Raw genomic sequence first — 15,579 nt, forward strand, 5'->3', positions numbered from 1 at the left:
CTACAGTATTATCGAGGAATATGGTGGCAGGGGGCATCGCACACGGCTAAAGAATAGATCACGTGGATCAACTTGTGTGTCTAGAGGTGCCCCCTGCCCCCGTATATAAAGGATCCAAGGGGGAGGGGCTAACCGGCCAAGGAGGAGGGCGCAGGAGAGTCCTACTCCCTCTGGGAGTAGGATTCCCCCCCCCCCAATCCTAGTCGGAATAGGATTCGCGGAAGGGGAAAAGAGGAGGAGGGGGCCGGCCACCTCTCCTAGTCCTAATAGGACTAGGGGAAGGGGGAGGCGCGCAGCCCATCTAGGGCAGCCCCTTCTCTTTTCCACTAAGGCCCATTATGGCCCATATAGCTCCCGGGGGGTTCCGGTAACCCTCCCGGTACTCCGGTAAAATCCCGATTTCACCCGGAACACTTCCGATATCCAAACATAGGCTTCCAATATATCAATCTTTACGTCTCGACCATTTCGAGACTCCTCGTCATGTCCGTGATCACATCCGGGACTTCGAACAACCTTCGGTACATCAAAATGCATAAACTCATAATATAACTGTCATCGTAACCTTAAGCGTGCGGACCCTACGGGTTCGAGAACAATGTAGACATGACCGAGACACGTCACCGGTCAATAACCAATAGCGGGACCTGGATGCCCATATTGGCTCCTACATATTCTATGAAGATCTTTATCGGTCAGACCGCATAACAACATACGTTTTTCCCTTTGTCATCGGTATGTTACTTGCCCGAGATTCGATCGTCGGTATCCAATACCTAGTTCAATCTCGTTACGGGCAAGTCTCTTTACTCGTTCCGTAATACATCATCTCACAACTAACATATTAGTTGTAATGCTTGCAAGGCTTATGTGATGTGTATTACCGAGAGGGCCCAGAGATACCTCTCCGACAATCGGAGTGACAAAACCTAATCTCGAAATACGCCAACCCAACATGTACCATTGGAGACACCTGTAGTACTCCTTTATAATCACCCAGTTACGTTGTGACGTTTGGTAGTACCCAAAGTGTTCCTCCGGTAAACGGGAGTTGCATAATCTCATAGTTATAGGAACATGTATAAGTCATGAAGAAAGCAATGGCAACATACTAAACGATCGGGTGCTAAGCTAATGGAATGGGTCATGTCAATCAGATCATTCAACTAATGATGTGACCTCGTTAATCAAATAACAACTCATTGTTCATGGTTAGGAAACTTAACCATCTTTGATTAACGAGCTAGTCAAGTAGAGGCATACTAGTGACACTTTGTTTGTCTATGTATTCACACATGTATTATGTTTCCGGGTAATACAATTCTAGCATGAATAATAAACATTTATCATGATTATAAATAAATAAATAATAACTTTATTATTGCCTCTAGGGCATATTTCCTTCACAATATAGACCCTCACTCTTCATTATGGAGAATGGAGATCATCCTGTCTCCAATTCTTGCGCTTCGCTTCCTTTTGCTTCCAAGAACCTCCTTACGACTGTCCATACATTTTTTCCATCCTTTGATTTGCATGTCTCCACTTCTTTTAGAAATCTGGTATGGACAGTTGAGATTCGTAGGATGACCTGGCTGTATGTTCAAAACATTAAGGCTACCTTTCTGATACATCAAATGAGGCACGCAATTCTCTGAGATTATCTGTTGAAAAACATAATAATAACTTCATAGTTAGCAATGATGTGCTAGTTTTAGAAGTATGCAAAAGATGCACGGATGTGGTAATAGTAAAAAATCTTACCAGGGTATCTTCATGGTAGTTACCGTAGTTGAACACATGCACTAGTGGCACGTATTGACCATAATGTTGAGGAGTTTGATTGTAGATATTGTAATTCTCAATGTTAGTACAAAATCCGACCAGATGATTTTTCTCCTTGTAAGTTGTTAATTCGGAGCCATCGGTGTAGTGGGTTTTGTCTACCATCTCCCGCACATTCTTTGAACAATGAAAATAAGCTGTCAATGGAAATAAGCTGTCAACTATTTTTAAATGAACAATATAAATTAGCTAATAATTATGTTTGAGAAACTCACATAGCGGTAGAATTGGAGACGTATCAACAAGGACCCAAATGTCAATATTGTCTTGCTCGATTTTAGGATCACCAAGATCCATGGTGACAAGCATACCCTCATCAAAACCATACGTCTTGCAAAATGCTTCCCAATTTTTGCAACCAAAATGGGTTACGCTCCCAGAATTATACAGATTTGCTTCAAAATCCACATCGTGATGAGTCCTTAGGTGAATTTTCTTTGTTTCAGAAATTTCATGGTCTTCAAAATCCATCCTCTCCAAGACATAGCGTCTTGCATGGCATGGGATAAGCTATACTCGAATTGTAAAAGATGAAAATTACATGTTGAAATAGTTGAAGTCATGCTTAATTATGAAAATAACACTTGTCGTCGTTGTGTACCGTTTCAACTTCGAAGGTCTCCTCGAGCTTAATGCTGAAGCACCGATCATCGCCCATGTGAGGCATGTCGCACAGACCTCGATCGTCGTGGCACCAGCCGCACTCCCTCGGGAGACTTTCGTCGTCCGATGACGACATATCATACGTTCATAATTCAAAACTACATCATCTCTTGCGTTGGGTCCAATAAGATAATCCACAGTATGGTGAAAACACGCCCTTCGAATTGGTTTGAGCTATTGATGAATGGAGATGGTCTTAGATTTTCAGTAGTAAGAAGTGAAGTGGTAATTTTGAGAGCAAATGGTTAGGATGAGTGGTTCCTCTTTCCTGTTTAGCTTTACAATAGAATATTGTTAGTCATGCACACTTGTGCATTTTCAGCCAGGCCCAGTGGAGTTGGCCTAAAAACATTTCTTTCTTTAAGCCTGCTACATCCATCTCAAGTATTTATGGTCAAGGGTTAGCAGGGTCATCCAAATAGAATATGTGATATGGGCTTTTTTAGTAGGTCATCCTACCAGATTAGGGTTTATCGATGACGAGCAACTGACATTAGTAATAACTATGAGTTGATATCACACTTCTATATGTACAACACAAGAGGCAGTTGATCCTACTTAATTAAGTACTAAGATACCCCAACCCATGCATTAGTCGCAAGTACCCCATATGTCCTATTTTTAGCAAAGTCATGCTAAAATTCACGGAAAATTTTAGCATGACCTTTGCTGAAAGTAGGACATATGGAGTACCCGAATTTGCCGGAACGGAAGTTAATCGACATTCCAGCAAACTCAAGGGCCTGTCGGGGTACCTGCAAAATCATTATCCCCGCGTAATGAAGTCGCCAATGGGTCATTTCATTATCTCGGCGACGGTGGAGCGGGGGAGGGTGCGGTGGGTCGTCGATGGCGGTGGAGCGGGGGAGGGTGCGGGGGGGGGGGGGGGGGGGTCGGCGGCGGCGGTGGAGCGGGGGAGGGTGCGGGGGTGCTCGGCGGCGATGGAGCGGGGGGGTGCGTGGGTGCTTGTGGTGCGTCATTAGTAGTTTTGTAAAAAAAAATTTGTAGTGGCACACTGTGTGGCAGGTGTGCCATTACTAGTTTTAACTAGTAATGGCGCACTGTGCACTGATGCGCCATTAGTATTTTTGAAAAAATAAAGAAAATTGTTACTAGTGACGCACCGAGTGTCTGGTGCGACATTAGTGTCTATTACACTAATGACGCACCGACACATGGTGTACCACTGCTATATAGTAGTGACGCACCATATATCTGGTGCGCCATTAGTGGTCATATCATCTATAACCCTTTTTCTAGTAGTGACGCATTCATGTCGATCTGTTACAGAAGGCTTGTTTATGTTCATGTTTCACACATCGAGATGCTAGTGTTTTCAGAGTTCAGACAGGCCAATAATTAGTGCACACTAATAATTGGTCATACATACGATACTCTTAATCAAACTACTGACCTGCCACGTTTTGTTTTATTGTATCATCATTATTTTTGAGAAGTTGCATGAGAACAAGGAAGCTAGATGGACTAGGTTAGCCAGGACTGGTGTGTCATAGCGTCAACTTGACGTGATTGGGATCAGAGATGGCAGAGTATAAACCGTACTTGTCTGTGTTTAGTACACCTAACGACGTACATGGGAGTATTTTAAAGTGATACGATCGACTAACTTGGCTGATTGAATTGAATATACGGATACCAGACAGATGTCCATACTCGCATGTGCTCAGCACACCGACTCCCGTAATACACTCCAATGTTACTGCTTTATCTTAATCTGTGGTAGGAGCAAGCACTAATTAATCATCGGAGCCGCTTCTTCTTGCTTCCTCTGCTGCCCCCATCAATTCCCAGCGAATGAGTACTACAAGACAGTTTTTGACGTTGATGTTAATATTCCTACAGAAGCTAAAGCAATACTAAAATAGTAATCCTACAAAGATAAGAGTGGTATTCAAAGGAAGTTCAGATGATCCCAAAATTTCAGTCTCATTCGTCACGGGAAGACGTCGACACACCGCGTTGATATTGGCAACCCGTCCTTTTGCGAGGAAGAAGACCGTCAGGCTCCAGAGACTTCAATGTAACTTTTAATCTTTTTAGAAATACTCGAGCAGAGTATTTTTTGGGGCTCCCACAGAAACTAAAACCATGGAAAGCCAATAATCCATATATAGGCATTCGATATGACATGGCATAGTTATTGCAGGAAAAGAAAAATCAACGAGAGTGAACTGCTAGGGAAGTTCAAATAGAGCCTAATTCATCGTGGGGAGACGTGGACACGGCGCGTGCTTGACTGACTGGCGGGCAAATAATTAAGGATTTCGGTATAAATTAAACATTGAATTACTTTTTATTTTTTATCATGGCAAATCAAACATTTTTCATGACAATTATAGTTGTCGTGAGGATGACAGATTTGTTTAGCAAGCATGCAAATCCTTGTCCATGTTTATTCTTTTGCCAGAATTTGCCATGGCTGCTGAAGAAAATTGCCATGAAAAAGTTTGGTTTGTCAATGGTTAAACACCTGACACCAGATTATTTTTTTGAACATTACCGATAATTAAACACGGCAAATACCAGCGCTATGCCACCGTGCTACACTGCCATTAGCTAGCTAGTTAATTAGCGGTCAAGTTGAAAGCCGAGGTAGACCGGAGGTGTGCTTGACGTCGTTGACGACTGGACTGCGTGCGTACGTATTGCTTGCACTGATCATTGGTCGCAATGCGGCATCGACGGATCAAACAACTCATACCATACCACAGCGACACATGAAAGAAGGAGTACCATTGGAGGTTGCAGCCAGAGAGAGCCATGACGGGTCGGGCACCACTACGAGAGGACAGTGTGTGTCCACCGCAGGAGTTGAGTCAAACGGGCGCGGTTTTGGCCTGGCACATCTCCTGACAAATTAATCATCTGCTCCCTCTGTCTCATAATATGCGTTCTTATATTATGAGACGAAGGAAATAATTTCCTTTGACATTGACGTGTTATTCTTGTACTAAGAAAGTTTCTCCTTCAATAGTCAATACATCACATCCATCCATGTCGACTGTTTTGGGAGAATGTCATACGGAAACCAATATTCAATGAAAACTTCGTGAAAACCATATTTTAAAGTTTTAAAAAAATCTGAAAAAAATGTGGGTTGTTTAGGGCTCGTTTGATTCAAAGGAATTTTATAAGATTTTTGGAGGATTGAAATCCTTTGTAATTTTTCCTACGTTTGTCATTTGATTCATAGGATTGAATCTCATAGAAATTTTTCCAATGAAATCTTTTCTACTACATCTCGTAGGAAATCTAACATCCATTTCAACCTTTTTTTTACAATTTCTTTACTTTTCCAGTGAAATCAAACACTACTTGCTAATTCTATAGGATTCAAGTGGGCAGGACACTTCAATCCTAGGGCCTATTCGGTTTGGAGGATTTTCATAGGAAACACATAGGAACAAAGATTCCAGAGAAAAAAATTCCTATAGATGTGTTCGGTTTGTAGGAAATGTGCATAGGAATTTCGTAAAAATACTATTCATTTTTTGTGTTTTTAGAGAAAATTACACATTCACTCAAAACTCATTTTACGTGTAGGAACGAGACAAGTCAATTCCTTAGGGTGGCAAGTGACATCCTATAAAATTTCTATACTAGTCCTAATTCATACGTTATGAAATCCTCCAAACAGAATGAGCCCCTATACTTTTCCTATTCTTGTGTTTTCAAAATCCTACGAATCAAAGAGGCCCTAAGAAGGTGATGTTTTATTGCTACACAAAATTTTAAGTTGAAAAACATAACAAGATGTGAGCTATAAAAAAGATAAATTCAGCCCTGAATAGTGACATTACTATTCGACACTATTTAACGCTGATTTTGTCTTTTTCATAACTCACATCTTGTAATGTGTTTCAACTTGAAATTTTGTGTGGTAATAAAACATCATCCTCTTAACACCCCGTATCTCTTTCAAAAAAAATTGAAACTTCAAAATATCTTTTTCTCGTGGTTTTCACCGGTTTCCACCGAATATTGGTTTCCGTATGATATTCTCTCGACTGTTTTACTTGTTTAGGTGAACTGAAGGCTTGTTATCCTCTTGTTTTACACATTGAGATGCGCTAGTATTTTCGGAGTTGTGACAGACCAATAATTTGGGCTCACAAATTATTGCTAGTTCTACCAAAAATATGTAACAAAATTACAGAATGGTGGCTATATTTAAATTTTTTTGCGGGAAAAACTACCGATCTATTCATCGTCTGTTAAGGCAGTACAAAGAACACCAGAAACAAAATTACATATAGATTCGTAGACCACCGAGCGACGATTACAAGCACTGGAGCGAGCTAAAGACTCGCCATCGTCACTGCCCCTCCCTCACTGGAACCGAACAGTTGCTATATTTAATACTGTTGTCAAGGGCTTCCTTCTCCACCTGCCAAGTGTTTCTCTAGAGGGGGTACCCGTTAATTTGATAATGCAAGAAAACAAGCTAGGTTAGTAAGGACGAGCGTCAACCAACATGACGTGATTGGTATCAGATGACATAGTTTGAACCTTACTTGTTTGTGTTTGGCACACCTATTTCTTTGGGGCCACCCATTTCTATCGCCGGAGCACCGACAGGAGTTCCTTGAGCGGATCCGGACAAGGCACAAAGCCCGGATCACCGCAGGGCCACCCCCGGATGCAATGGACCCGGAGGAGGCGGAGGAGGTTGAGGAGAAGAAGAAGGAATCGAAGGATGTGGGGGAATCTGGGGACGCGGATTTGTAGGCAAAGCAGCAGATCATCTACGATTCCCTCCGCTCAGAGTCGGATGCGGAGGCGAGACGGCGTCGCCGGCAAGAGATGGAGGCGTAGCATGCCGTGGAGGAGGAGATGTTTGCTTACATGGATGAGGTCAAGCAGGAGGAGAAGGAGCAGGAGCCCTCCTACGCGCCCATCCGCCCGACGCCCGACACTGATGTGGTGGACATCTCCGACGACGAAGATTAGCTAGGGTAGTACGTAAGATTATTTTTTTCATGCTTTTGTATGGATTTATGGGTTGAAATATGAGATACTCCATGCAGAATGACTAATTTGAGACGTGACCGATCACTGTCTACGGACGTGCCCGGTCGCGTCCGTGGACGTTTAAGATGTCGGATTTGTAAAGTGCGACTGTAGATGCTCTTACGCAAACTCCTCAGCCGAAACAAACATCAACAACTGAAGGAAGAGAAAAGGCCAAGCACTGTCAAAAATACAAAAACGCACCAGCTAGCTTTTTTTTGCGGGTAGAAATTTGTATTACTCATCCACCAAAGTCCTTACAATCAATCGCAGCTAGTTCCAAAGCCTCAGGAGGACCAGAACCTAACCAAGTCATGATTCTACCCTCACTACGAGCAAATTTAGCTAAGCTATCACTAACTTTATTTTGGCTACGACTTACATGAGTAATACAATTTTCACGTAGAGACATAAGATATCTAATCTCCTTGATGATGGACGAATATACCGATCTATCAACCTCTGAAGCCTGGATCAATTTCACTGCAATTATAGAACCATGTCGATCTGTACTGGTAGCTCACTTCTATGGATGGAGAAAAATAAACCTTCCATGCATGCACATAATTCAGCTTCAAGTGCATCACGACAAGAAAATAACTGCCTACAGGAAGAGAAGATGATGGCTCCCTTGTCGTCTCTTAACACCATTCCGGCACCGGCCGATCCATCAACAGCAAATGAACCATCAGTACACAACTTAACCCAGCCGGGCTTAGGAGCAGTCCACTTGGGGTCTGCTACGACCATTACCGCATGTGGCCGAACTAAAGTATATGTTATGATTGACTTCCCTTTGCTAGGATCAGCAATTAGATCAGTTTTAATGCAATTAGAGAATCCAAGTAGCTCATCAAGAACCTTCGAGAAGCCTCTATGGGTGGCGGGGATTTATTATGAACAATCTCATTGCGTATGTGCCACCCCCTCCACAATGTCATGAGAGGCATCGAACGTTCAATATCTGGCAGAGGAGCAAGAGCGTGCAGCAGCCACTCGACACCTGTATTCTGCACAGTAGTAATATTTGAAAGAGTCCATACTTCTGCCATAGCATCCCAGAGAACTCTCGAAAGGGTGCAGCGACATAGTACATGGAAGCAGTCCTCGGACTCTATCGAACACACAGGGCACAAATCACTAGTTTCCAACCCTCTTGTATGCTTGTTACTCCATGTAGGCAGAGAGTTTGTAGCGACCCGCCATGCGAAATTACGAACTGAAAGAGGAACATCAGTCGACCATATAAATTTCCAGCGGTCCCGACGCCCATCTGGATGTGAGCTGGAGCCCGTCGAAGTGCTTCTGTGAGCTTCCTCAAAGCCGAACTGGTACGTACTCCTCACTGAAAAGGCGCCAAACTTGCCAGGGCCCCACGCCAACGTATCGTCCTCCTGTCTTGGCGACGCCCTGATTTTTAAAATTTCCACAACATCCGCTGGCATAAAGAATTTCTGTAACAAGCCAACCTTCCATGAGCTGTTCTCATTCAGCAAATCTGAGACGAAGCGAATTCTGCACCTCCCTCGTAAAGTGAAAGGTTTATAAGAGAAGGGTCTGGGTATCCAATTGTCACGCCAAACACATATATTTCTTCCGTTCCCAACTCTTCAAATTAGACCCTTCTTCAAGAGTTCAAGAACGCACCAGCTAGCTGATTCCCTGCAAATCCCGAGAGGCCTTCTCGCGCGAATATCCGCTTGGCACCATCACGTCCCGGACTTTTTCGGCCGATGGACAGCTCGATAACTCGTCGATTTCCGTTCGTCGCTTGCCCCTGCGCACGGCGGCGGCTGACTTTGAGCCTTGAGTCTCCTAGCAACTGCATGCATGTCGCTAGATGCAGCCAATGAGCGGAACATCACCGGAGGGTCTCCTTGGACCGCCGGAAATAAATGACGCGCGTTATGATATGACTTGCTGAGCCGCAAGGCGAGACCGGCGAGCAAGGTCTTGGCACATCTCCTAGCTAATCAATCATCTAATTTTCTTTGACATCGACGTGTTATTCCTGCAGTACCAAGAAAGTTCCTCCTTCAACGGTCAACACGCCACATCCATCCATGTCGACTGTTTTCTTACCTGTAGTACGAGTCGTTAGGTCAACTGTTATCTTCATGTTTTACACATCAAGATGCTAATAGTATTTTCAGAGCTGTGACAGGCCAATAATTCGGGCTCACAAATTATTGCCGGTTCTACAGGCAGCATGTAATAAAATTACAGAACGATGGCCACATTTGATACTACTATCAGGGGCTTTCTTCTGCACCTGCCACGTTTTCTTTCTTGAGGGGCGTACCAGTTAATTTGCTAATGCAAGAAAACAAACTAGGTTAGCAAACCAATGACGTGATTGGCATCAGATGACATAGTTTTAACCTTACTTGTAATGTGTTTGGTACACCTAATGACGTGCATACGGGTATTATAAAGTGAAACGGTCGACTAACTTGGCTGATTGAATATACATACCACAGACAGATGTCCATACTCTGCATGTGTTGAGTACACTGACACCCCTACTCCAACGTTACTTTATGTTAATACTAGGTTAATCATCGGGGTCTCCGTCGAGACCACATTGACGTGTGATCGGAGCCGCTTCTTTGCTCCACAATATCAAAAAGATCTTCCCCATCAATTCCCAGCGAATGACTACAAGACAGTGTTTGACGTTGATGTTAGTATTCCTACAGAAACTAAAACTATAGTAAAACAGTAATCCTACAAAAACGAGAGTGGGACTCAAAGGAAGTCCAGAAAATCCCAAAAATTCGGCCTCCTTTGTCGCGGGAAGACGTCGGCATGCTGCGTTGATGTTGATATCCCTATTAGCGTGTTCGAGAGGAAGAAGATGGTCATTCCCTAGAGGATTCAGCGCAATTTCTCTTTTTTTTTCAGTAAATAGATCCAAGTGTTTTTTGTGGAAAAATATTCCTACATAAACTAAAGTTATGGAAGGCCAATAATCCATATATAGGCATTCGGTATGACATGTCATAGTTATTGCAGGAAAAGAAAAATACACGAGAGTGAGCTGCGAGGGAAGTTCAGATAGAGCCTAATTGGTCGCGGAAAGATGTGGACATGGCGCGTGCTTGACCGACTGACGCGCAAATGAAATGCTAAGAATGTAACATCTGATTTTTAGCGATAGCAAATCAAACGTTTTTAATGGCAATTTATGTTGGCTCAGGGATGACAAATTTAGTTGACAAGTACGGCAATTTCGGAGGGAAAATTGAATCGATGCGGATTTGTCAAGCTTGCCCGCTAAACTTGGCATCCTTGGCAAACACAATTTGGCATGAAAAACGTTCAATTTGCCATGCCTAAAAATCAAACGTTCGTTGAATGTGTTTAGCAACCATGGCAAATCCTCGCCATGTTTAGTTTTTTGTCAGGATTTGACATGCTGCTAAACGAAATTGCCGTCACCACAATGACTATAATGAGCATGAAAACGTTTTATTTGTCATGATTAAGAATCTAGCTTTAGATTTTTTTTAGCATTACTGAATAATAAAACACAGTAAATACAAGGATTTGTTGTGTTTTTCCCGCAAAAAAAGGATTTGCCGTGTTTAGATAAGGACGAGCGTCCTTTGACTTTTTTTTGAACATCAGTACAGACACAAGCACTCATATACACACGAATACACTCATCCCTATGAATGCACACACGCATACCCTATCCTTATGAGCATCTCCGGAAGAGGGCACCTCGTCGTCGAAAATCCTGAAATAAACTCAGGAATAAATGCAAGCACCAGGATTTAAAGTCTGATGGGTTGGGAATACCACAGTCTCTCTAACCATCCAAATTGAATTGCGTTGCGTTGATCATTGGTCACAACTCACAACCCATGCGCGTCGAGGTCCAGAAGGTGTGAGGGGCGGACGGACGGTGGTCATGCACTGAACGTGACACAGTCTTAAACATTTGGCTAAGCTGCTGGAGGCTGCAGCCAGAGAGAGCCATGATAGATCGGGCACCAGGACCAGAGGACCATGCGCGTCGACCGACCGCAGGAGTTGACTCGATCTACTGCGTTAATTGCCTGGCCGGGCCGGAAATTTCGTGGAGCCGTCATCGTCGTGGTTGACCGACGAGGCTGGCCGGGAGCGAGGCGGGGCGGATATCCCCCTGCAGCGAACTGACTCACTCCGTTTTCTTGTCGTCTTCAAATCAGATCAGCCGTCGATCGATCCATCACCGAACTCGATAAGCTGAGTGAAGAATCGATTCTCAAGATTCTGGGAGAATTGTTCAAAAGAACTGAGCCTATAGCCACGTCGCACTCTATTCTCTTTTATTTTGTTTTCAAAAGTAGCCCAGGCAAGGCAATATTTTTACACTTGTGTGCAACTAGTTCTAATTTTTTTTCTGCGTTGAAAAGTCCACACTCTCCCATGGCATGCGATGCGAGTGTCAAGCAGTGCCCCGTCACGCACTGGCGGAGCTACATGGAATGAAAATGGGCTATGGCCCGCCCATTCCAAAGCTAATACAGTGTAGGATTAAAGTAAACTGAGCCACGAAAAAAAATATAATGATCTTCCTTTATATTGGCCCGCCCAGCTTTGGTCACTGCCGTCACGTCACCTTATTACTTGCCCCGTATTTCTTCATGCATGCCTCCTTGATCGTGACAACAACCTTCAATGGTTTCCTCTTTTCCAACCCCACCCCGCCAACAACCACAACCGCACGCACGAATATCTCATCTCATCTCACCCGAATGAAAAATACTACGTAACAGATTTTTCTTTTATTAGTACTATTGGAATTAGAATTAGAAAGCGAAAAATGAAGATATGATTTTCTCGCCAACAAAACTGGAATAAGGTAACATACCGGGCGAATATTCCCCTCGAGAGTTGAACAAAAACAACTGCCAGCCGGTTCGAGTCGCCAGTAAAATCGTAACTGCACGAGGTTTATTCCCAGCGATCCCACCAAAATACCTTTGATCCCAGCGTTCCCTCACGGCAGTCAACAACCAAGCCCAAGAGTCCCGGGGGGAAGCCCTTAAAAAAAAAAAAAGAGTCCCGGGGAAGCAGGAGCCGCGCTATTTATCTCCCCCCACCCGACCCCCTTCCCCCACCCCACCCTAAAATCTCCAATCTTCTCATCTTTGATCGATCTTCTCTCCACAGAGGAAACGGCAGCGATCCCCGGCGAGAGACCGAGGGAGGAGGGCTCGCGGCCATGGCGCGCGAGCAGCTGGAGGTGCTCACGGCGCTGGACGCCGCCAAGACGCAGTGGTACCACTTCACGGCCATCGTCATCGCCGGCATGGGCTTCTTCACCGACGCCTACGACCTCTTCTGCATCTCCCTCGTCACCAAGCTGCTCGGCCGCATCTACTACTACCGGGAAGGGGCGGACGCGCCCGGCTCGCTGCCGCCCAACGTCGCCGCCGCCGTCAACGGCGTCGCCTTCTGCGGCACGCTCTCCGGCCAGCTCTTCTTCGGCTGGCTCGGCGACCGCATGGGCCGCAAGCGCGTCTACGGCATGACGCTCATGTGCATGGTGCTCTGCTCCATCGCCTCGGGCCTCTCCTTCGGGTCCACCCCCGGCTCCGTCATGGCCACGCTGTGCTTCTTCCGCTTCTGGCTTGGGTTCGGCATCGGCGGCGACTACCCGCTCTCCGCCACCATCATGTCCGAGTACGCCAACAAGAAGACGAGGGGCGCCTTCATCGCCGCCGTGTTTGCGATGCAGGGCTTCGGCATCCTCACCGGCGGCGTCGTCACGCTCATCGTCTCCGCCGCCTTCCGCGCCGCCTTCCCCACCCAGGCCTACCAGGACGCCCCCCTCGCCTCCACGCCGGCGCAGGCCGACTTCGTGTGGCGCTTCATCCTCATGTTCGGCGCCGTCCCGGCCCTCATGACCTACTACTGGCGGATGAAGATGCCCGAGACGGCGCGCTACACGGCGCTCGTCGCCAAGAACGCCAAGCAGGCGGCCGCGGACATGTCCAAGGTGCTCCAGGTGGACATCGGCGCCGAGGAAGAGGACCCCAAGGCGAACGACGGCGTTGGAGCCGCCGACGACCGCAACTCGTTCGGGCTCTTCTCCGGCGAGTTCCTGCGCCGGCACGGGCTGCACCTCCTCGGCACGGCCACCTGCTGGTTCCTCCTCGACATCGCCTTCTACTCGCAGAACCTGTTCCAGAAGGACATCTTCACGGCGATCAACTGGATCCCCAAGGCCAAGACGATGAGCGCCCTCGAGGAGGTGCACCGCATAGCGCGCGCGCAGACGCTCATCGCGCTCTGCGGCACGGTGCCGGGCTACTGGTTCACGGTGGCGCTGATCGACCGGATCGGGCGGTTCTGGATCCAGCTCGGCGGCTTCTTCTTCATGGCCGTGTTCATGCTGGGGCTCGCCTTCCCGTACCACCACTGGACGACGCCGGGGAACCACATCGGGTTCGTGGTGCTGTACGCGCTCACCTTCTTCTTCGCCAACTTCGGGCCCAACTCCACCACCTTCATCGTGCCAGCGGAGATCTTCCCGGCGAGGCTCCGGTCGACGTGCCACGGCATCTCGGCCGCGGCGGGGAAGCTGGGGGCCATCGTGGGGTCGTTCGGGTTCCTGTACCTGGCGCAGAACAAGGACCCGGCCAAGGTGGACCACGGGTACAAGGCCGGCATCGGGGTGCGGAACTCGCTCTTCATCCTCGCCGCCTGCAACTTCCTCGGCATGGGCTTCACCTTCTGCGCGCCCGAGTCCAACGGCATCTCGCTCGAGGAGCTCTCCGGCGAGAACGACGACGGCGAGGCGGCCGCGCCGGCGCACGCCAGGACGGTGCCCGTGTGAGACGGACGTCGTCGGACACTAGTGGGGGTATACTATGCAGGTGTTGGACGGACGGGTGTGTGGATGCTTTTCATGGTTTGGACCGTGAAACGCGGCGACGAGTGCAACAAATAATCGTGTGTTCGTGTGATGGGTCGAGTTGTCCAGGTTAATTCATCAGAGTTGCTGGTCGAGTTAGCAGTAGTAAAATAGGGAGTGATACAAGTCGGGTCGAGTGGTAGTGCATCAAAGAGGCACGCATATGTACGCGATATGATGGAAAACTTTCATGCGTTTTGGCGTGTGTGGACTGGACAATATATTATACAGTACGTACTAAATTCTAGTATTGCTAGTTCCGTACCTACCTTGAAAATTCATTTTCTATTTATTTATTTATTTATTTATTTTTCACACAATAGTATATGAGTTGACTGAATTTGCAATTTGATTAAAAATCGATTTTGTGAGAGGAGCGGTAGAGGATTTTGATCGGCCGTGACATGTACTAGCAAGTATGCATATATGAAACCGGAGAGGCAAGCTCTCTTTTATCAAAAAAAAAAAAAAAAAACTAGCAAGTATGCCGCATTCGCTAAATACAAGGCCACTGAAAAAAGATTTGGATCGGTCGAATTCAGAGAGCAGAGGAGAAGAACGCTGAAACTTAATTTGTTTTTCAGATGATTAGCGGTGTCAGGTTTGCCTTTCTTGGGCTGGAAAAGGTAGCGGCACATGTTAACGGATCACAAATTTCCGATGATCTCCCTCCCAAAAAAGGAAAACAAGTTTCAGATGATGACGATCGATCACGCACGGGCACGGGATGCCCGAGAGGTGCTGCAAACAAGAATCTGGATGGATCGGAGCAGCTTTCCTTGCTTGCTTCATGTCCACACTTGGATCGACTTGTGACGGCGATGTTAGGCTGTTTGATGACAAGTACTGGTTGGCCATGCGGAGACTTGAGGGTCGTACGTAGTACCATGTGAGACTACGAGAGGAGAGGCGAGAGCGACGTGCATGTGATGTGCCGCTGGGTTCCGGCTGATCCGTCACCTTCTTCTGCAGTTCTTCTCGGTTTCTCACAGGGGCCAGGCCAGACGGGCCTACCAAGGTTGAACGGCTTGATCGCTCCGCCGCGCTAGGCACCAAGGTACATCGGCGATCGTCTGATCTGATCGATGTGGATGCGGCCGGTCAGACTCATTTGTCAAGCTGAGCTGGGT

At 46.4% G+C, this 15,579-nt stretch overlaps 1 protein-coding gene across 1 annotated transcript; it reads left to right on the plus strand.

Moving 5' to 3' along the window:
* Positions 1–12,690: 12,690 nt before the first annotated feature.
* Positions 12,691–14,643, plus strand: LOC125511082 (putative inorganic phosphate transporter 1-8). The gene has a single exon (XM_048676362.2). It carries the CDS (start codon positions 12,755–12,757, stop codon positions 14,369–14,371), a length of 1,617 nt encoding a protein of 538 aa, XP_048532319.1. The 5' UTR covers positions 12,691–12,754; the 3' UTR covers positions 14,372–14,643.
* Positions 14,644–15,579: the final 936 nt, after the last annotated feature.

The sequence above is a fragment of the Triticum urartu genome, chromosome 5A (genome assembly GCF_056163025.1).
Source record: "Triticum urartu cultivar PI428250 chromosome 5A, HENAU_Tu73, whole genome shotgun sequence".
Lineage (NCBI taxonomy): Eukaryota > Viridiplantae > Streptophyta > Magnoliopsida > Poales > Poaceae > Triticum > Triticum urartu.